The sequence below is a fragment of the Etheostoma cragini genome, chromosome 21, assembly GCF_013103735.1.
Source record: "Etheostoma cragini isolate CJK2018 chromosome 21, CSU_Ecrag_1.0, whole genome shotgun sequence".
NCBI lineage: Eukaryota > Metazoa > Chordata > Actinopteri > Perciformes > Percidae > Etheostoma > Etheostoma cragini.
The window spans coordinates 12,658,526-12,681,600 of record NC_048427.1 but is presented as its reverse complement, the minus strand read 5'-3'; the positions used below and the strand labels follow the sequence as shown (position 1 = coordinate 12,681,600).

At 39.4% G+C, this 23,075-nt stretch overlaps 1 protein-coding gene across 2 annotated transcripts in view; it reads right to left on the bottom strand.

Moving 5' to 3' along the window:
* mpp2b (membrane protein, palmitoylated 2b (MAGUK p55 subfamily member 2)) overlaps positions 1-23,068 on the bottom strand; it is a 37,558-nt gene extending 14,490 nt beyond the window's left edge. The window contains exons 1-2 of one of the 2 annotated variants that reach the window (XM_034859932.1): positions 22,695-23,068; positions 12,421-12,500 (exon numbers count right to left, since the gene is read on the bottom strand). In XM_034859932.1, the coding sequence (XP_034715823.1) occupies positions 12,421-12,451 (31 nt within the window). In that variant the 5' untranslated portion in view covers positions 12,452-12,500; positions 22,695-23,068. Of the gene's footprint in view, positions 1-10,354; positions 10,693-12,420; positions 12,501-22,694 lie in introns of those variants that run through there. The other variant, XM_034859931.1, reaches the window with a different exon arrangement.
* Between the last annotated feature and the right edge of the window lie 7 nt (positions 23,069-23,075).

Genomic DNA, 23,075 nt, shown 5'->3' with positions numbered 1-23,075 from the left:
TGACCTTCGCCGCCACCCATGTGGCTGCGCACCCGACCCCAGCGGTTCCTCCCACAGGTGGTGAGCCCATGGGATGATGAGTCAATGGTGCATTTTTGAAATATTTTTTTTCTCTAGTCCATGGTGCTGCGTGAACTAGAGAAAAAAATATTTCAAAAATGCACCATGAGTCAATGGTGCATTTTTGAAATATTTTTTTCTCTAGTTCACGCAGCACCATGGATGATAAACCCATAAAGAAAATACATGCACGCACATGCAGCCTCAGCTCAAAGATGTTCAATCAAACTTCTAAACCACAGACAACAATCAATATGTGAATCAATCAATCAGCAGAAGCAAGGTGATGTCAACACTTCCTTGAAGTTCATGCAAGGTTCAGCCAACATGTAGCTTCAAAGCATATCCTCCACTGACATTGAATATGATGCATTCATGTAGCACTACACACTGACATCCCCTACCAGCAGGCATTAATCACAGCAGACGTGACAGTCAGAGGAGTGGGCATTTCTATTCACAGAGAACATTTGTCTGCTGTAATTTACTTAACAGACACTGAGGTCTTGGTTTCTAAAGCTAAATATGTATACAACACTGGCTTTTAATTTTGCCAAGCAGGCTGAATGGTGATTTTGCACCAATCCTACATGACCTCACATTTTTTAAGATTATTTTTTGGGGCTTTATCATAGTGGATAGATATGAAAGGGGGAAAGAGATGGGGAAAGAGATAGGGAACGACACACAGCAAAGGGCCGCAGGTCAGACTCGAACCAGAGCCGCTGTAGCACTCAGCTAACATGGGAGCTAACAAGATAGAGGCCGCCCCTCTAAACTTGTTTTAAACATGTTATACCGTAGCAAAAGAAAATTACAGGACGGAGTACACTTAGGATACCCAGTATGCATTATAAAATAAAAAATGAGCGTATGACTCAAGTTCTTGTAAAGTAATACCTCCCTGAAAAGCACCCATTTTATATTGTTTCTTATTAGTGGTATACATTATATTGATTTCTTCTACAGTATACTAATGTTATAATCTGTAAATACTAAGTATTATTCCATATAATTATGGATGTATGACACACCTTATGGCAGAACTCTGCAGACGTAAAGTGGGGACTGTATACTGTACAACTCATATTACATAGTTTGGTGTTTATGTCTGTTTTCCTGTGTTTATTTTTAACCTGGTTCTTTATTGTCTTGCGTGTTTTGTAAGGTTTTTTGGTCCGGTCTTGTTCTCTTTCCTGTTTTAGTTTGAAGTCTGGTCTCTGTCTTGTCTTTATTTAGTTCTACTTCCTGTGTTTTCCCGCCTCCGTGATTACCTGATATTTTCCACCTGTTTCCCAGCTCTATTGTCACCTGCCTTGTTTCCTCGTTACCCTCTGTATTTAGCGTTTGTGCTTGCTTTGTCCTGTGTCAGATCCTTTCTGTTTGGTGTGTGGCATGTCCCGGCCGTTGCTATTTTGTATTGCTTCCCTGCAGTTTTCCTTCCCCATGAGTTTTTCCAGCCCCTGAGCTTGAGTTTTTGTTTTTTCCCTTGTTTTTCGTTTGTTGCTGGACTCTGTTTTTGTTCAAATAAACCTTTTTTTTATTTTAACCCGCTTCTGCCTGCCTGCCCTTCTCTGCGTTTGGGTCCTCCTTTCCTGGGATCGTAACGCTCCATGGTACAATGTCTGTTCCATTATTTAATGCATTAGTGTTCTTCATATTAAGTTATGCAACGGGCTTGCAAAATAGCATATTAAAAATAAGTCCCATGTGCGTGATTACAGGAAAAATGAGACTGATGGTTGATTGGGTTAAGTACATTGATACAGATAGCCATGCATTTAAAGTGAACAATGGCTCAAAAGCAAATAAACAAGTCTATGGACATACTAGCACTGTGAGACTATTCTATTCACAGCACTGCTGTGCTAATACCAGAATGGCAACATGCTCTCAATTGCATTGTATAGAAGGTATCATGTTTACTGCTTTCACTAGCTTAGTTAGTTTTAGCATGCTAACATTTGCTAATTAGCACTAAATAGTAGCCTACAGCTGAAGCATTTGGGAACAATTATTAGTTTTACAGGTATTTTATACATAAACCAAAGTATTTAGAAAATTCAAATTTTGACCTGATGATGAGGCTGAAGGCTGAAGAAAAGTTAGTTTAGTTTGCCTGAAGCAAATTTCATGGCAATCCATACAAAAGCTGTAGACATGGCTAAAAAGCACAGATGTCAACCTGTTGATGGCCATAGAGAGGAAAACAAGTCAAGATCGATCAAATAGTTATTATAAATGACTGTCTAAACCATGCAGTCTATGATCTGTACAAACATTTCATGGAAATCCACCCAACAGCGTTTGAGATATTTGAGTCTGGACTCTGCCCTTCATCAAGCCATGAAAGTAATCAACGTTTTCAATGATCCACAGACCACACAGAATAGTTACCATTTATCTTGTGAAAAACAAGACGTGTGACTATGTGGGCTCATGAATAAGTCTCTCTAACCTGGAGCACCCTGATTTTATTCAGTGGTTTCATCAATGAGCAACCTGAAGCTGCTCTTTTGACAAACAACAGAATTACATTGTGGACTCAAGCACTATCAACTCCAACAGAGCATGTTCTCCTTAATCCCCTTATAATGATTCCTTTTATCACAAAAATTCAGTTTCAGTTGATATTCTATAGAGAGCTGTGAAAACATTGGTTTGGGAACATAGGATAGGGTACATTTGAAACAATATCAACAGAGTTTCAGTAACAGTAAAGGTAAAAACAACACTTGATGTGTGCTTGTGTGTGTGCAGCTTAGGTCTGTCAAAAAGCTGGTGAATGATTGATGTTTCTATTTCTCAGCAGAGCAAAGTGGAAGGTTTGGTTTGTTAAGATGCTTAAAGACCAGTGATGAGGTAATAGATATTTTGAGAATGAGCCGAAAACTATTTTGGTCTTCTTCTGAAGTGTCTTTAAAGTATTTTTACATGCACATTTACTGTATATTCATGTAACAACAGTCATAAAAACTAATTTTTGCTTTCACTCAGATTCAAAGGCCGAAAGCCATTACGGGCAAGAGAAAGACAACCTTAATGATTACAGAGTCCCCCTGCCCTCTTTCTGAATAATTTGATGAGTAAATTAAATAAACAATTACATGAGTCTTCCACAACAAAGTCTTTTTTTTCTTCTATTTTCCCTGGAATACCGGCTCTGCTCAAGCAGGAAAGTTGCCAGATTTGCACCTGGCAGACCAGCAGGCTTGGCTTACAGGTCCTGCATAATTCTCTTTAATCACTGCAACTGTATGCCGCCGCTGTTGCCACATCGGCACTTTTTCCGATGTTAGCTTGTCTCTGCTTCACCTAGACGTATTGGGAGTTAACTCTCCTTTTCTCCTTTTCTCTCTCTTTTTATAACTTTCTCTCACATGCTCATGCTGCCTTAATACATTTACATTACTAATCACTAAGTAATGTAACGTCACTAATCATGATCACGTCACTTTCACTCCAGTCCTAATCAGACATAAAGATCTGATTAAATTGACTGATTCTCTACAGTGCATCAAGGATGTTGAACAAAAACATCAGCAATAGTCTTGACTTGGCGTTTACATATTCTGGGATATTGTCATGGCTTGGAAGTCGCAGAGGACTACAGAGAAGGTGTGAAAGGAACTGGGGAACAATAGCCATTTTTTCCAGTGCCAATTATGCTTGGGGTTGTTCAATTATTCATCGAGATCATTAAAAATCCAACTTGTCCTCCTTCTTGGGTCTCTTTGCCTTTCTTCTCTCTTTATATTCAGATAAATAGGGTCTCTTTCCTTATTTTCACTGGCAAGCATCAAAGCAAAGACAACAGAGGAAAGGTGCTGCAGGTCAAAGGTTCAGAGAGGAAGAGGTCTGAATGTCAGATAAAAATACAGTATTTGTTTCCTGTTTTTCTAATTGCAACTTTGTTTTGAAAATAACTCTTTTTAGCATTCAGGTGGAGTATTTCATCTTGTATACCACTGCTGTCAAAGCCATCCCCTCTCGCATCAACTTCATATAAAACTGCACATGTCTCATATCAATATCAAACTTGCATGTAGACATTTGCCTAATAATATACTCATCCTCTGAGCTTTAACAAGCTAGAAGACAGTAATTTATCGCCCCAGTGAATCTAAATTCCCCATACTACACACTGTAACTTGATTCCATTACAGAACTCCATTTAGCAGGTGAGGGATTATAAGCACAAAAAGGGACCCAGGTGTGCAGACAGACTGGAAAAGCAACATGTACGCCACGTGCTACTCCAGGGCTTGTTAAAGCCCTTTTCATGCTTGAGGTGGTCTTGTTTTTACAGTATTTTACCACAGTGCGACTACTAGATTTAAGAGGAAAAGTACTGAAAGAGGACTCCTAGTAGAGCAAATAAATAATGACAAAAATCCAAAGTTCCCAAGAGACTGAAAAAGTGTATTCAAAAGTTTACTAGAGAAGAAAAATTACATTAAAGGAATCCAACAAAATGTGGTGATGATGTATTCAGTTTAAAAATTAAACACCAGATAAATAGGGTTTTTTGTCAATTACAAATATTAACCAACTGTGGTAGCCTCCTGCATAAAATCTCAACAAAGGTAGCAAGAAAAAGAGCTTCCTTGCCATGGTCACAGCAGAGGATGTGTAATCTCAAGGAACCTTGTATAAAAAGGTGCTTTTGTCTCTTAAAGTCTTGTCCGAACGCAACTTCCCCTTCACAAACACACAATTAAACTCAATGTCATGGAGGCAGCCAAACAATCTGGGCTGTTACTGTTTGTGGTAAGAGCACAGCAGGTGAACATGAACCCCTTAGCCAGCACTTAGCAAGGGTTGTTCTGTTGCTATGGAGCGGCGGTGAGGGAATCGCAGAGAGGATGAAGAGGGGATGGAGAGGGGAGCTGAGGGAGGGTAGAACACGGAGAAAGAGATGTGGGAGACGGGGTTTTGTTGCCGTTTCTCCATGCAAAATCCTCATGGGGACGTAAACACAAAAGGAGTACAGTGTGCAGCTGACTTGTTCTATTTTTTATTTTTGGCAATCAAAACAGTCTGGCATGCTGATATTCATTGAGGTAAAGAAACTCTTAAAATGCAGATGTAGTGTATGCTCTACCCAGACGAATCAGTGTAAGTGAAAGTCCCATTACAGATCAACAGGTAATTTGCGGACCCTAAATGAGCACAATAGTCTATGTTTGGTTTCCACCAACTCCTGAGGAACTCTTTAGATGCTAGTCGCCAACTGTGTCTTTCTGTTTGGTGCTGTGCAGGTAGTGTTGTGTAGGAAACTGCTGCGGCAGAGAGCTGTGAGAGTAAATCCAAAAACAATAAGCTGATACTCGCTACAAAGCCCTGTAAAACCTGAACAATAATTTGATGTTTTGCTTCAAAAAACATGCGTCACACCTAAGGAGTGTTAAGGGATAGTTGGCGACTCCTCTTCCCCCTGCAGCAGACTTTACAGTATGTACTCTACAGAGTGTTTGGCTTGTTTCTTGCTTCGATGAAGATCTGTTTGACTGCAACCTTGAAAAATAAATTGGGTGTATACAATTCATGTGTACACTTTAAATGCTTTGATTTATTTTCACGAATGCTCAAACATGATTAGCTCAACTATTCATAACAAAAATACCACAAAAAGGTTGTGGTTTAGAAAGGCTTTTCAACACACCATGTGGAGCAATATATTCAGGAGTGCCCAAAATGCATCATCGTGTTCCCAATACAAAACATATTTCAGTTTGGAAAACGGACTTAAAATTCATTGTATAGCCAAAATTACACAGAGAAGAACATTGAAAGTCTGTCGCAGCAAAGAACTGCTGGTGATTAATCAGGGAATTTTCAATGGGTAAGGTCAACATTAAGCTTTTCAGTGTGCAGAGTGACTCCGCGGCAATAACACCTGCTTTGTCCTGTGAAAACACAGACAGATTTCTGAGCAGCTTTCTCTTCAAAAACCCATTTATATTCTAATTGTTTTTCTGGGAACACTTGGAAGTCTCTGCAGTCTTACCCTTTAAAATGACAGAAAAAGAGCATGTTGCAGATGACACAAAGTATTTTAAAATTTCCAAAAGTCACTACTATGTAATAAAATACTCTCAGGCTTTGACAGACAGCATTAAATAGTATTTAATGATGTCTGAAGAAAGTATTTAATAAATACTTTAAGGTTGCTATTAGATTTGATTCTGCTTCCTGCTCTCCAGCACAATATAATTACTATCAATCCCTCAGGTAGCGCAAGATAAATGTCTAAGAAAGTGCTGGAGAATTATATTGGATTAGAGTATGTTCCATGTGTACCAGAGCCGATTAATCATTTATTTATTATACAGTAAGTATATGATTAGTTTGTCCTTATTGTCCTTATGGTATGTGGCATGATTCTTTCCACAATGTCCTTGCAGAGTACAATCAGTCTGAAACATTTTGTACTGAGCACAGAGAATACAACTAGTTAAAGTTAAAATGTGACTACTGCTCTGGTGTATCAGTGCACAGCCTCCTCATCACTGAAAAGACAAGCTCATCATGACAGGTTCAGAGAACACTGTGTGAAGCATGTGTGGGCTCATCAATTGTGAAATGTAGTTGTGGTAAATTTGCGTGTGTGTGTGTGTGTGCAACTTGTACAGGCTTGCCGTCAACAGCTATCCTCATCTCATCAGAAAATTAGATTGGAAGATAAGTCAATATAATAATAATAAAAATAAAATACATAATAATAATAAATAAGTATTGATTTGCGGGTTCAAACCTTTTTTCTCAATAGCAACTTTAAAGTAATTTCATGTGGTCCAATGTCGTTATAAAACATATTCTGCAGGTTTTGTAACAATTGGGCAAACAGAGCACTTTCTTTAAACTGCCCACTGATTGTCAAAAACATTTATTTTCAATTCAGTGTGATATGTAGCTCAGTCCAGCTCACGTCAATTTGAGAAAAGCAGATGACCAACACAAAAACACTTGCTAATGAAGCTGAAAGCTGCGATTCCAAGCTCAAACCTTGATTTGCGTCATTCCACGTCCAGTTATTGTGCATTTAAAGGGCCCCTAATTTGAATGAAACTTTCAGGGCGTGATCCAGTTACTTATGATGACATATCCTGAGAGACTTGTGATGATTGGACAATGAATATGTGATTTATAGTAAAATGTGTGTAACACCAATCACCTTTCTTGCCCAAGTAGTGACCCCTAGTGGCCTATGTATATAAAACAGTCTGGGTAGATTTAGGGCACTTATCTGAACATACCCTGTGATTTTTGGATGAATGGCCTTACGTTTGCTAATTTTTGTCCATTTATGTCCAGAGCCACGCCCCTTTCGAAGTTCATTTGTCAAAAACTTGAAAATTAATTAAGATATGGACATACTTTATACAACTTTTAATAAGCTTGATCTGTTGATGGTTAATTAAAAATGTGGTGGCATTCGGAGCTACGGTATAATAACTAAAACAGACAAACATAGAAGTGTTCTCTCTGCAACCTCAATACTGAAAGGGCCTCGTGGCTAATTAGTCCTCACCTCAGGTTGAAGTTTGGTGAAGCTATGTTGGGAATTATGTGAGGTCAACAAACTCTTCGTGCTAATCCTAAGGCATTCACGGCAGAATGAGAAGTTGGCAGAATGAAAAGAATACTTAGTAAGCAGTCTTAGATATGTGAAGCAGATTGTTAACAACTTACAGATAAAAACAAAAGTTTTATAGCCTCTTTTAAAGTAACTTAATCAAATAGAATCAAAACTTTTTTTCAAGTAGGAGATATTGTCGCCATAATTCTTGATGTTTACGATTTGAAATTACAACTCAAAAGGCTGACATGAATGGTTTTTTTTTGGACGCAGTTGTTGTAATTACGTTCAAAATAACATGATGTGAACACAGCATGAGAATGATTGAGGTAATTTTCAACAAAGCTAACTCGAAAGGAGTTTGAGAGTGAGAAGCAATCATCTACATTGTGTGCACGCACACACAGTCCTTTGAAAACTTCAAATCAGCCAAAATTATTTAAATCCCCTGTACAATGGATGTTTAGGGCCTAGAAAACATAGGTTTGTAATGTCAGAGTGTGCATTTTATCTTTTTTGTCAGGCTCAAAAATAAGGCGACATTTCTTGCAATAGAAGATACAAAATAGTAAAGCAGGACTTTTTAAATGTTTATACATACATGTAAAGTTACTCTTTCATGGTTTTCTCGAACAGAGGCGTCAGAATGTGCTAGAGTGGTCACTTCTACATTATCCAACGCTGCCACAACACAGACCCTGCCGCCAATGCACAGCTCTCAGACAGTACCATTGGACTTCTAGTTGTTGGGTAGTCTTCCGATAACAGCTTTTAGACGTCTGATCGGCCAACATCTTCTTCCTCTTTCTGCGACTGGGGTTATATCACCGCTTGTTGGCTTGGCATGCTCTTGACAGCGTTGTGTTTTTGCGTTTTCATGTGGAAGGTTTTTTTAACAGTGCATGTGTGGACGGGATATCTTTGAGAATGAATGAAGGGAAAACCCAATTTTTAAAAACATCCACGTAAATGTTGGCTAGGCCAGTGACAAACCAGAAATCCCACACACTGTTGATCATTTGGCAACGTCTTCAGGGCCAACACTATCTCTGACCTCTTCCCTTTTGGATAGCTAATCAGCAGGATGGGGGACTTTAAAGTTGCCATTTAAGCCATCCCATTGCCATGGTGATGCTTATTCGCGGCTGGCATGATATGGGTGCGAGCTGAAGGTCACCACTGGAGACAACACTTGTGATATTTGTTGACATTTTGCAAATGGACAGCAGCGCACATTACACCTCAGCCCGTGGACACAGAGAGTCGGGCAAGAGATCATTTCATGTGAAGTTTTTGGAGAAACTAGCACAAACAAGACTATCGACTGAACTTGCCGTCGACTTTGACTGTGCATCTACTTTCCTCGCAGCAGTTAATGAAAGAGCAAACAGAGATGGGGGATATCAGGGTGGGATACGGATGAAATAATTGCCAGTGTCACCACATTATCAAACACCCTCAGCCAGAACCAAATTAAATTGTCCCTTTCTCTTGAATCCCGGCGATTATCTTTGACAGCCTAATCCTACTACCAAACTGTACTCAATGATCCATCATCTATGTTTGAACACAGCTTCATAAGTCTAGTTAGCACACAGAATATTCCTCCAAAAGTGGGAGGGTTGGTTGGAAGAGTGTGAGTGTGTGTGTGTGTGTGTGTGTGTGTGTGTGTAGGGAGTGAAATTGAGAGCCATAGAGTTATTTGAAGGTTGTCAAGTTTGACACTTTCAAGCGTGCTGTCTCTTATCAGAACACCGTTGCATATGAATGACCCCCCTACCTACTCACCATGAATGTACAATGCACTGGAGGTCTCTGTCTCTTTCTCACACACACACAAACACACACACACACACGCGCCTTCTGAACTGATAGACAGGATGTGAATGCTTTGACTGAAAATGTGATTCATTATGTCTGTCACTGCTCTCTTGTAAAGCAACATTACAAAGCAGAGAATATCTTGTCACATGGTATACTGTGTGACATCTAATATGATGCCGGATTTAGCATGACAACATCACATAGTTGAAGCACACAGCAGTGCATAAATAGATATGGACTAATAACCTATTACTGTGTACTTTGCAACGCCATGCAGTATTAATGACTTCCATCAATAATGAATGGAATGTATAGTAACTCCTATTCCATGCAGTGTGAGCAACGATTATTTGTGCAGATTCAATAAACTAAATACACTGTGTTTACATAGGTTATTCCGGTTTTATCAACTTATCTTCTTACTTTCTTTACACATCTCAAAGTGCATTCCTCTGTCTCTCACTCTTTATTGCGCTCAGTTTACAATAAGGCTTCTCACTCTATAATAAGTAAAAGAAAATTTGGCATGTTTTCAGTGCACCTCCCTGTCTTTGTAGTCTGCTGTCTCAGATGCCTGTACATCACATGCTGCCCTGGGTCCCAATCTGTCTCTGGACATCTTCATCACACTCTGGAGGTTTGAACCAGCACACTATAAGTAGGTGCAATGCGAATTTTAAACACCCAGTAACCCTCAACCATCAATAAGCATAATGCCGCCTGCTAAGTTGCATACAACAGTGATTCAACCTTCTCAGATTCACCACCGTTTCTGTCCAGCATATCTTTCCTAACCTGTGAGAAAGACACCTAGTTGCACAAGTAATCTGTTTTTCAAACCATCCTGCATCCCTCACACACCCAGCAGGTAGAAACCTGTGTTCTTACCTTCTCCCCCGAGCTTGATTTCCAGGCCCTCCAGGGAGTTGGCTGAGTCCCCTTCCTCCAGGGAGAGCCTTCCAAACAGGCTGCCAGCCATGGTGAATAACACTTCTCTGTGCACTACACACTCACAGTAACACACCCAATACTGTATTTGAGGCAGAGAGATCTCTTTCTCTTCCTCTCCTTATATGTCTCTGATTCTCTCCTGTTCTGGCAAAGCAGCAACTCGCGCTTTCCTACCTCTCCACCTGCTCTTGACGTGAATGTGTATAAGCTATGCCTAGCTGAGCGTCTTCTCCTCTGCATGAATGAATGGAGACGAGAGAGTGTTGTGTGTGCATGAGCAAAGAGGGTAGGTGGGGGCTTGGGGGGATAGGGTGGGGGGGAGGGAGGGAAGTATGATGCTTTCTCTAGGAGAAAAGGAGGCAGGACTATTTTCCTTCCAGTTTTCCCTGTGGGGTTAACTGGGCAAAATAGGGAGGAGGATCGGTCAAGGAGGTGGTGCGTGAGGAGCTGACGCATATGAGTGATGACACTCCACTGACATCACAGACAGGTACAAAAACAGCCAGTCTTGCACAGGCAGTTAGTGAAGGGCACTTTTTGGGAAATGTGCGCTTTTTGCTCATATATCGAGTTACTTTGCTGACAGGAGATAATAAATATCTTATAGTTTAAAAATCAAAACTGACCTTACACTAACCCTTCTCCAAGCCTGCGCGTAAAATAGCCTTCTTGACAATTCTGCTTATAAAATTTAAAAAAAGACATGAATTGGTTGGGAGGAACAATTTATTTTGTTTTACTAAAAATGCCAGTCATCTAGATTCCGCCCTCGGTTGGTGTACAAATCAAGACTGACTGACAGCCCATTACAAACAAGAAACTCCACAAACATTTTGATTCTCAGCAGAACTGCTTTTCTCCTTCTGACAGCTGACTTCTGCAATTTGTAGCCACATGTTAAAACACTATAAAGCTTTGAGTTCAAGATTTGGTCCTCAATATACTAAGAGTCTTTATTTCCCAGACATCTGGCAGTGGCTTTTCAATTTTTTATGCATCTGGATCAAGTGCCCCTAACACTGAGTAAAGAGGAAATGCATGGAAGTATGGCTGTGTGCCAGTTTAGAGACTAATGTGAAATATAATTCAACTGCTGTCACAGTACTACATTATCAACTTTGATATCAATGCCATGGTAAACATCCAAAAATTCAATTTGATACATTGCCAACAAAAGACACCATCAATTTGATCTGGAGTCCAGCAATTCTGTGGAAACCTTTGCACAAGTGTATAATCTGTATAAGCATTTGTTGCAAGTTAGTGACGTCATTTTTTTGGAATCCACCAGTCAAGAAGGCCTGGGATCCAGTGCAAGACATACAGTAGGCCACTGTTTAAGGCATGTTTTCAGTTATTTACTCCTGCAGTCAGTGCCAGACTAGAGTGCACATCTTAACTTTAAATTCAATCTTTCACAGCAGCCTTGAAGTAGTATCAAACTGTATGTTTACATTAAATGAACTATCAAATGAGAATCAGTTCATAGAAAACAAACTGCCTTCATCAAACAAACTTTTTTTATTTTTTTAAATATGATTGCCAAAATAACTTTGACCCATGAAAGACACTCAAAACTTGACTGCAAATCACTTCACACCATACTATTTCAGTCATCATTGGTCATCAATCCATAATAAAAGTAATTTGTTTGCAAGTGTGTGCATGTTCGTGTATGCACTCGTCTGCATTTGTACTAAGGGCCACACATATATGACGTGAATGTGTGCATGAGAAGAGGGCAGCGTAGGATACAACATCAAATCCTTCGAGGCATGACCGATCTAAGGCTGGAGTTTTAGCGCTCCATTAGCCAGCTCATTAAGTCACATTAGAACTCTGGAGATGAGATACATGTCCTGAGTGATGTGAATAACCACAAACCGCTCAGTATCTCCTCCCTCTTGTCTCTCTCTCTCAATACCTCTGTCATCGCGCGCACACACACACACACACACACACACACTCACGCACACGCACACGCACACGCACACGCCACTTACCAGAGTCAGAGCTGGATGTTGCCACGGGCATTTTAAGAAGTGGTTCCTCTCAGTATCCTCCAAAAAACTTGTATTGTCAACTGCAATGAAAGAGCAGAGCAAGAGAGAGAAGGGAGATGCATTGAAAACACTATTAAAGTATTAAGTTTTGAAAATATGACTGCAAAACCCCTTAATTATTAGACCACTGAGGTTGAATTAAGTTCAAACAAGGGAAGGAGGATTACACCCCTATAAAGAACTTCTATGAAGAGCAGATGTCTAACATGACTATTTCCCACAAACCAAAGTTTTTGCACATGTTGTTATGTTTTGTTATGCTTTTAAAAACAAGCGATTGTTTCGTTGTGATGAACTGTCAGGTTGAGGCCCTTTAACTTCAACACACAGGGATCTGTGGAAGTCTAAATTGAGCCACGACCAAGAAAACAAATCCTTTTCTGCCATAATATCAGTCAACTGGCTTACTTATGTGCACAGCGAATTCTTTTTAATCTAAACAAGCACAACAACAACAACTGTCACTCCCTGATGAAAGTCAAGTGAAGATTTGAGTCATGCCCAAGTGAAGCTGTGACATACAAGATGCTAACAAGAGACATCTGTAATGTCAATACAGTAAAAATGGACCTACTTCATAAAGTTTGTTCACTGCTGGCTACAAGATAGCAATCAAACACAACAAAGGTTGTTAGTTTTGAGTTAACATTTGCAATCAAACAATCATAGATAGCTAAAACGTTTTTGAAATGCTTTCAATCTTCTGTTATTGTTTGTAATGATAAAAGCTTATTATTTCATAGATTTCACAAATATCAGTGTAACACGTTATGCCGTAAAACCGTTTAAAATCTGAGCATGCGCTACTCAAGTCTGCACTTGACGTATAGGAAGTGACGACAACAACAAAAACAACAACAACTGGTATCTAACTTTGTTAAAACCTATAAATAGAATAGCCAGTTGCTCTGGTAACACCCAAACAGTTTAAGCTGCCATGTCTGTGGGGAATCAGCAACAGTTGGAAAGCTTGAGTGAGCGGGTGAGTGAGTGAGTGAGTGGGCAGTCCGGCTAATATAAGCTCATTGAGGATTGTAATTGATCCATTTAACATCGGGCAGCAAGAAAAAGCATCACAAACGGAATACTGGGAGACTAAGCATCTCTTATCCTTAGATTTAAAACTAGCTTTCCCGGTGATGCAGAACCTGTAAAATACAGAAAGTGAATAGCAATCAGGAGTTAGGAAGGGGTGTGGAGAACATAAATAGAATAGGCAATCAACAGCCATGAGAGGAAAAACAGAAGAAAACAGAAGAGGGTTGAGGAGGGAGGGAGGGAGCAAACAAGACCAATGGTGAGGGAGAAGCTATTTCCTGGTTGCCATGACAATAGCTATTCATGGTGGAAACAGGGCTGTGGTGGCCAAAACCCAGTTACATTACCATAGATTTAAATTGAATTCCATATGCTTTATTGGGATGAATGGTCAAAAACTGTTGTTGCCCAGGCAGAACAATCATCAATAATATATTATGCAAAAGGATTTATGCATGTGAATATCTGCATGTAATAACATAAAAATCTATATAATTCCAGCCTCATCATCATTGATAAGATTTGGAGTGGTAAAGCATCTTCACAAACCATTCCAGCATTGAAGGAACTGACCAAATGGGGGTGCCCCACTCCAAATGCTTTCTGTCTGGCCCCCAACATTATTTAAGAAACTGAATAAATATGTCTTCCTTCAGATAGAATTTACATTCCTCTTTTACTAGAGCAGCTAACGTTTCTAAACTCACTGGCTTACAGGGTGACTTTTTCATTAATATGAAATATGAAAATGGCTTCAAGCTCCATGGTATACACAATTCTATTCATTTGATTCTTAGATCAACTGGAGAAGGGCATATTTCACTTATAATCCCCAATATGGGGAGCCTGGGGATGCATTGGGACTGAAATTCTGGAAGTTATCTGGGACACCTGTATTATTGTTTTCTGAAATAATCCATTTTAAGATATTTGATAGTCTTCTATTGACATGTTAGGTAAATTTAAAATAATAATAAAACCATTATCTACCCATTAATCCTTGCAATAACCTAGTTTATTCTGCCATATGTTTGATCCTTCATGGGGTTTGGCTCACTTTGCCTTATGTAATAAATCTGTTTCTCCTAACCCAAGGACATTACATAAAAAAAATGCAATAACAAACTAAACTCAGTGTAACTGACTCAAAGAAAAAAGCTGTTGCATGTCAAAATCCAAGTGCCTTTCTCAAAATGCATGAATTTTGTGTGTGTGTGTGTGTGTGTGTGTGTGTGTGGCTGTGACATTGAAGCACATGCCTAGATGCTGAGGGACCAAGCTCTATTGCAAAACCCTGATCAATGCGGATCAGGTGCTTATTAGCACATGCCAGTCCCCCAGGCTTATCCATGGAATCCCGTGTTTGCACTGTGAAACGACAGAGGTTGGTAAAAGTATGCAGAGGCCACGCAGCCTCCAAGAAGTCAAAGCCGATTGTAGCAGAGCTTGGCCGTCCTAGAGCTGGGCTGACACACTAGAGAGAGATTGGGAGGAAAGAGGGTTGGGGTGGGCAGGATGTTCTCTGCTCTCTGGATCTGCCATCCTCCCTCATTCTTATTCTCTATTACTGATGGGGAATAATTGGCCAATGCCTAATGATGGTGCAGTCATCACCAGTGGTTGCATTACTTGGTAATTGGCGGCATTTCTTGCAGAAATGCTTGGATGTCTTCTAAGAGTCGCTACCAGTAATCAATCCCTACAGTCAATCATTAAATAAATGTCCTATATACTACCATTTAAACAGTTTGTAAATAAAAGATCCTTCAACAAGGTCAAACTGGGCATCTTTCTTTTTGCTGCAAATGGAAAAGACCCTGAACTTGTGCAAATTGTCAGTCTGTGTCTATTAACAGTATATCTAGTCTATCTGAACTATCTCTGTACTGACTTATTTTCCCACTCTCTCTCTCTCTCTCTCTCTCTCTCTCTCTATTAGTCAACTTACAAACACACATACACAAATCTCCATCTGCCACATTGTATTGCAGGAAGAGAGCAGCTTAAAAGCACAGCTGCTGTGACATCATATGTGCAGACCTGCCATCATGTCTACACTGTCAATCTCTTAAAACAATAGGCCAGCTCTGTGTGTGTGTGTGTTTGTGTTTATATCTCATTCCAACTGTCTTCCATTGGTCTTGAAAATACGTATAAATAAGTAATACAGCCAGCTTTAAATTATTTTTCAAGATGAGATTGGATGGTCTTTCAAATTTAGTTCTACTATTTATATTGCTATATGTATATTTTTTGCTTAAATTGCTTTTCTTTGCTCTTGAAGGATTTTGTCTGCAAGCCTACACTCTCACGTGAAGCTGTACCAGTCTGTTGTAAATGATTTAATCACTCCCATTTCTCTATCAGCAAGGATCTCCAGTAGTGATTGAGCTTCATTTCATTCTAGCCTGCATCCGAAGATCTATGTGGAACAATGACACAAGTGGTGGCCCCGGTGTTTGTATGTATGTGTAAAACACCTTAAGGTGTTCCACAGTGAGGCTGCATAAAAGCCTGTAAACATGCACACATACGCATCAGCAAGCAAGTCTTAATCCACACATGCAGGACGGCGTCAGGCCTAAAAATAACCCTGTGCTCCCACAGGTTCAGCTCCTCCCATTACTTTACAAGGGAAAACTGTTGTATCCAAGACAACCGTTAGCAGCTCCTCTGCTTCTTCCCAGGCGCTTTGCCATGGAAACAAGACAAAATGCGTAAAATAATAATAAGTTGGAGCTAAAATTGGGTCTATTAAAAGGTTTGAGCTACACTTCAATACAGAGTTTCTCTGAGGAAGAATTTTAGAACAGGGTTGTTGTAGCGTAGCAGTTACATAACAGGCAGGAAATCAATTCTGACAGAGCTCTCCAACCAAAACTGAGCCTTTAACAACACTTTCAAACCTGCTGTATTAAGCTCCAAATAAACTATTTCTACAGCTAGGAATCCTGAACAACTATTTCACCCCAACTAAAGAATACAACACAGGGTAAACTGCGGCTTCTTAAAGAAAGTTTACGTTGTTTTCCCCTTCAAGAATATTTTATATTTTATTAAAACACATTATTATTCTTGAGAGTAGAGCTAAATATTCCCTTTGAAGGACATCCGGCGCAAAGTGAACCTAGGGGTTAATAACCCAGTCGATCGTTCTCGGGGATTTTCATGCTAATCGAATGTGACCAGTTAAACCGCTTACTGGCTTGTAACGCTGGTAGTTGAGGAACTGGTAAATAAACAAATAAAATAATCGCTATTTCTATAGCACTAACAAGACTCAAACTAGCACCCCACTTCCACGGCAGCATAATGAGGGCCCCTATATGTAAACCAAAGCATTGAGACCTTTGTAGAGTACAGTGAGTTTATTAAAAAGATAGTTTATAAAGACTGTACTGTTCGCGTATACAAGCAGACGCCACCTTGGGAAAACAGTTATGACCAGTTGAACCACAAACTGTTTTGGGACTGTTTTCCCAAGATGGTGTCTGCCTGTATATGCCAACGGTACAGTCTTTATAAACTTTTTCATAAATTGTCTTTACACGGTTCAAAATGCTTTGGTTTACAAGTAGGGGTCCTCATTATGCTACTGTGGAAGTGTGGTGCTATTTAAGCCTTTTTACTTTACCAGTTCCCCGCCTACTAGCGTTAAAAGCTAATTAGCGGTTCCGCTAAAACTGGTCACATCCATTTAGCATGAAAACAAATCCCAGAGAACGGTTGACTCTGTACCTATGCGTTATTAAACCCCAGGTTCATTTTGTGCAGGAAATGTCCTTTGATGGCCGTGACACACTAAACCGATAATCGGACGAAAAGTCTGGCAACGTCATATCACAAATAATAAATCATATCAAATCCAGACCGGGTTAGAAGAAACATAACTCACCGGTATCAGATCGGTACTCTGTATCGACCGACACGCAAGTTCACGTATTGAAATCAGTATCGGGAAAGAAAAACTGGTATCAAAAATATCTCTAGTTTATACTATGCACAAATATAGAGGAATGTCATTGAAAATGGTCAATGAAAACTACCAAAATAACTTCTTTTGAGTATCTACCCTCAAGTATCCTAAATGACAGCATTATGTTTATTCTTCTCGGTTGTCAAACTAAATTTTACATTAACAAAACTCTTGCTCAAAAGACAATATTGAAGCAATTTATCCAATGTTTCCTTCAGGGGCTCATATCAACACTACAAATGCCTGTAAAATCAAAACAAAGTGTGTGGGTCTTTTGAAGGTGAGAATAAATTCAAGTGCAGTTTAAAGCCATGCACATTGCGTTGAATGATTTTAATAAATAAAAGGTCTTTCATACTCCCTGCATGCATATTAATACACACAATGTGCATTACTTGGCAGCAAGAAAACAGCATGGAAAACAACGCATCATGTATTCTTCCTGGGCACAAATTGAGCTTTAAAGTAACAATAAAACATTATCTTTCCTTGGGAAAAAAAAATCTAATTGTAAATGATTAACCATTAGCTGACAGATTTGGGACTCATTAGCCACCTCAGCAACACAAGCTACTCAGAGATTCCCAAGCAGTAAGTTCATTAACTTTTTTTTCACTAAATCATAACTTAAGAACAACAATTTGTTTAGAAGCAGCCTGATGACAAAACATTTACCACTACCAAAAGATATCACTTGATACCAGATATCTAATAACGTCGGATCAACTTAGTGCTCTGGGTCTTTTTTCTCTCTTTGCTGACACGGATTGTAATTTGCGTAGTTAGAATGAAATGTCATGTACATACCACTGAGAGGCTAGAGGATTCAGGCAAAGTGCTGAGAGTCACCCAGGGGAAGCATTTTACAATCACCACTCTGCCTGTCTGGATTTCATTAAAAAGATTCCCACTCCTTACGTCTTGTTTTCTGAGGAAGTGGCCATGACGAAGTAAGCTAAATGAATGTTACTGTTTCAATGTCACTCTAATCTTTCGAGAGAAACTCTGATGCCTATGATGCCAAGTCGTGTAGTCAGGTGTGTAGAAGACGTTTTCCTGAAGACAGCTGTTCCAAAGAGCACACCGTTATACATCAAAACACTATTGGTACCTTCAAGTTCAGTTCTCGCACATGCCCAGAAGAAAGAAAGAGTTGGCTTTTAGGGGTGGGCAAAAAAAAATCTATTTGTATTCGAATCGCAATTCAAGCTCTAAAATAGATTCATATTTTTTATTGTTTGTTTCAATCAACATTGAATCAAATTGTGAGCCTAAAAATTGGATTGCCTCGTACAACCCGTGAATCGTACACCCCTATTGGCTTTTATAAGCAGGTGTTACAACTGGCTATATTCTCACATTGCCTGACAGTATCTCTCCAGCGCTTCCGAGGAGGGTCTGGCTAGTCTACACTGCATTCCAGAGTAGAAGAAAAACATGCTCTAGTTTATTGGCATTTCTTTAAAGCAATCACAATCGTCTTGGGCGTCGCTGAGCGCCGGACGCAGGTACGGTGCCTCTGCAAAATAGCCTTGGGAAGGAACTTGTTTTGGTAAGCTCTGGAAATAATACACTGTCAAGTGTGTGATGAAAATTTTACTCTAACAATCCCGTAAATGACACGTTGTCGATGTGGACTTCAAATGGTACTGTAGCTAAATGGGCAACATTTCTTTGTATTGCCCTATTACAGATTTTTTTTTTTAAACAATAGAAATAAATATAAATTACATCAGATTATATGTATATAACTTTTAAGACAGTATGAGATCAGATATCTAAATGTCATAAACCATCTACTGTGCATCTTTACCAAATTGCATTTAATAATGGGAGTTGTTAAGATATTTTCAAAATTGGTGGATCGACCAGGCCGACTGACTTTGCCATCCCTAAGGCCCCAACGCTAGCAGGCCTAAAAATATCATATTTGCCCATTAAAAATCCATGTGTATAAACACAATGTGTCAGCCTCTATATATGGAGATATGTGCCCAAGGGGAAGAGGTGGCAGCTGTGAGAGTAATGGAGCAGATCAATTTTATGAATGACACCATAGAAGTTTGGGAAAAGAAGCTGAGGCTATGTGAGCTGCTGCAGATTAAACTCCTCGTTGAATCAAGTGCAGAAGGATCCTACTTCTAAAGCTTTCTCTCTGCCAGCTATAGTTGATTAGAATTTCTGTTTGAGGCAATAATTAATCACTAAGTCTGTCAAAGCAGTAAAACTGCGCAGTGTCATGGACAGGCACCATTGAAGGTGTTCTTATTAAAAACATTCAGTACGTGACATCAAATAACTAGGAGGCCCTCTGATTTCCTCTATATATTAAGATCTGGGGTCACACAGGCATATCTCCTTGAATTTTTATGAAAATGAATGTTCAATCAATGTTGAACAATTTGTATTATTTTAATGTCAAATGTTTATTCATCCGATGTTAAGACATGTCATGGTCACACTGTCTACATCACTATGCTGCAATTTTGTTCAAAGTTGAACCAATATTAGTGTGTTGTACATAATGTATTCAAATCTTCTTGAAGGAATTTAGAGTGAACTATTTGGTTTTTTTCCAAGTTTAAAGAGTCCAACTTCAAGCAGAGGTCTTAAATCCTTAAAGAAGTTCTTAGGCAATGTTTCTGTTGAGGTAGAAGCAGACCTGCTGATCTCGTAGCCAATCCCCAAAGCTGTCAAAAGCAGGGAAATTTATGGTAAACCTCCTACTTCCCAAACAGAAACTGATAAGAAGGCTGAAGTTCTTTTAATCCCAGTCAAAAGCTCTTCAAAATTAGACCTGACTGTGGTTTGGTATGAAAATGAAAATCCATCTGGGGGATTTTCAATTTGTTACAAGTGACTATCAATGGACATTTATGTTGTTTTGGTGCTGTCTTTGGAAATTAAAGCTCTCCTCATGATAAACATTTAGTACAGTTTCATTGTCTGAACTATATCAGTATGAAAATTTGGCCACCAATTTTTGTAAACTCCAAGTAGATTGTTGATGAGGTAGAACACTTAAAAGTTATTCATAACTGTACATGGAAGCTGAAGTAGAGATGGGCAATATATCAATAGTTTATTGATATCGTAATATGAGACTAAATATCGTCTTAGATTTGGGATTTCGTAATATGGCATAAGTGATGTCTTTTCTTGGTTTTAAAGGCTACATTACAGTAAAGAGATGTCATTTTCTGAACACACCAGACTGTTTTTACCCACTTAGTCATTATATCCACATTACTGATGGTTATTTATCAAAACTCATTGTGTAAATATGTTGTGAAAGCACCAATAGTCAACACTACAATATTGTTGCAATATCAACAGATTTTGGTCAAACCTTTTATGACATTTGAGTTTCCCCATATCACCCAGCCCTAAGCTGAAGTCATGTTACTGTAATGGCTGTCCAATCTTCCCTTCCAGGATGCTTCAGGACAACATCCAGCACAGCATGACCTTCACATTAGTCAGCAGTTACCTACTCTCAAGTAATGGCAAATAGATAGAGCTATATAGGGGGCTGCTGTGGCTCAGTGGTAGAGCGGTTGCCTACCAATCGGAAGGTTGGTGGTTCGATCCCCACCCCTGCAGTCATTGTCGAAGTGTTCTTGGGCAAGACACTGAACCCCGAGTTGCCCCCGGTGCTGCGCATCGGATTGTGAATGTTTATCTGATGAGCAGGTGGCACCTTGTGCAAATGGTGAATGTTTCCTGTAGATGTTAAAGCGCTTTGAGCAGTTAGTCAGTATAAATACAGCAAATTTACATTTATAACCACTTACGATAGAATAACTTATTTTTTGCTGGCAGAGGTCATTTGAATACCGCCTGTGCAGTAATAAAATGGGACAGCAAAGCACAAGACAGAAACGACCAGAGACGTTAGCAGTTGAACTTACTCATTTAAGTGAGTGTAACTTAAACCGTGTTTACTTAATAGATGAACATTAATTAAAACAGAACTAATTTTAGCCATAATGTAGAGTTTATCTAAAAAAAAAAAAAAAAAAAGTCTCACCTTAAGAAAATTTTAAGGGAATGATAAGGCTAACATTGGTGGCTGGGTAAGAAATAGTGCACAATGTGCGGAACTGGAAAAAAATAACACGAGTGTTGGTGAATAAATCTGATTTTAACCAATACAGTGAAGAACTGGAGCATGCTTGAATGAAAATGTAACCTACCTTGCAAGAGATTAAAAGGTAAAATTGTATCCATTTTTTTTTTTTTTTGAGGTATATTTGATTCTCATTCTTGCCAGATGAGATACAAATAGAGAGAAAATAAAAGAAATGCTTTTATAGGCCTAGTGTTCAAAGCTTTCTAATGCCACGTGTGTCTGTTGGAGTATAAACAAGTCTATAAATAAGATCCTTCATAAAAGGTGATAATATAGAAAAATATGCAAAACATCCTGAACCGCTGCAAGTAAGAAAACATTTTGAAAAATAAGTGTTGCACAAATGCTGCAGACATAAATCTAAATTTGTTAAATCGGGTTCAGACCATTTCGGATTAAATATTAAATTAATTGTCAAAACTGAATCTCGCTGGCCAAAAGCTGCCCATTCATTTGTTGGATATAACTACCCAAAAAAAATTCTGAAGCTTAATTCTGAAGGAGTAGATCTCTCTACACTTACTCCCTTCATCCCATGCTTTTTCCGCCCTACACACATCACACACACATCAGCAGCACCTACCCACCTTTAGCCAAAGGCGTGGGCATGCGCAATGGCAATGAACAGGTACTTGATGACGTCCACCTAATCGTTGTTATCAAATTTAATGTTTGAATTCAATTCCACCACTCGGCTAAAGCATACATTATTTCTGAGTTTGGCTGTCTAATTGGTTTCACCTTTGGCCGTTGTAGGCTACAGGTGCAGAAGATAGCCTGAAGCCAATTAAGCTAGCTAGCTTAATAACAATTGCATGTGACTATTATGGCAAATACGGCGCACGAGCCGAATGTTGCTTTTCCTCGTTGTCAGAGGATGAAAATGCCTGAGTTAAGACAATGGGTGGTTTTAACGCCTTTGATAAGGGTAAATAAGACCTGACTGTGTGTAACAATCAATATCCACCTGCAAGTGGCAAGAAAACGGCATTAATGCCACCCACCAACCTCAATTAAACACCACGTTTCCGCGGTAAAAAAAACCGGCTAAAACGTTGAAGTGCTCACCTGCCCGGGACAACGGTCACCTTTATCGGGATGCCTCTTCGGCCTGAGAAGCAGAGAGATGTCCAAGATGTCTCCACGGGTCTAGGCTCGCAGTTGTAGCGCAGGCGGTCTTGTTTAATCTATGCAGTCACTTTGACAACACCGAAGCCAACGGCAACCCACACAAACTGCTATCGTCAACGAGACCTTAACAAAAACGACTCGCGCGCTCTTCTAAATAACCCCATTAATTAAAAGCCAATTGGCTGCCCTAATAGCACTGACCCTGTTTCCCAAAGGAGACCCGGGGAGGTGTGGGATGATAAATGTGTCTTATGGTGAGGTGCCCTCGGTGTGAAGTTGAAGTCAGTCCGCTGCAGTCAAACCCATACAAGAGCAGCA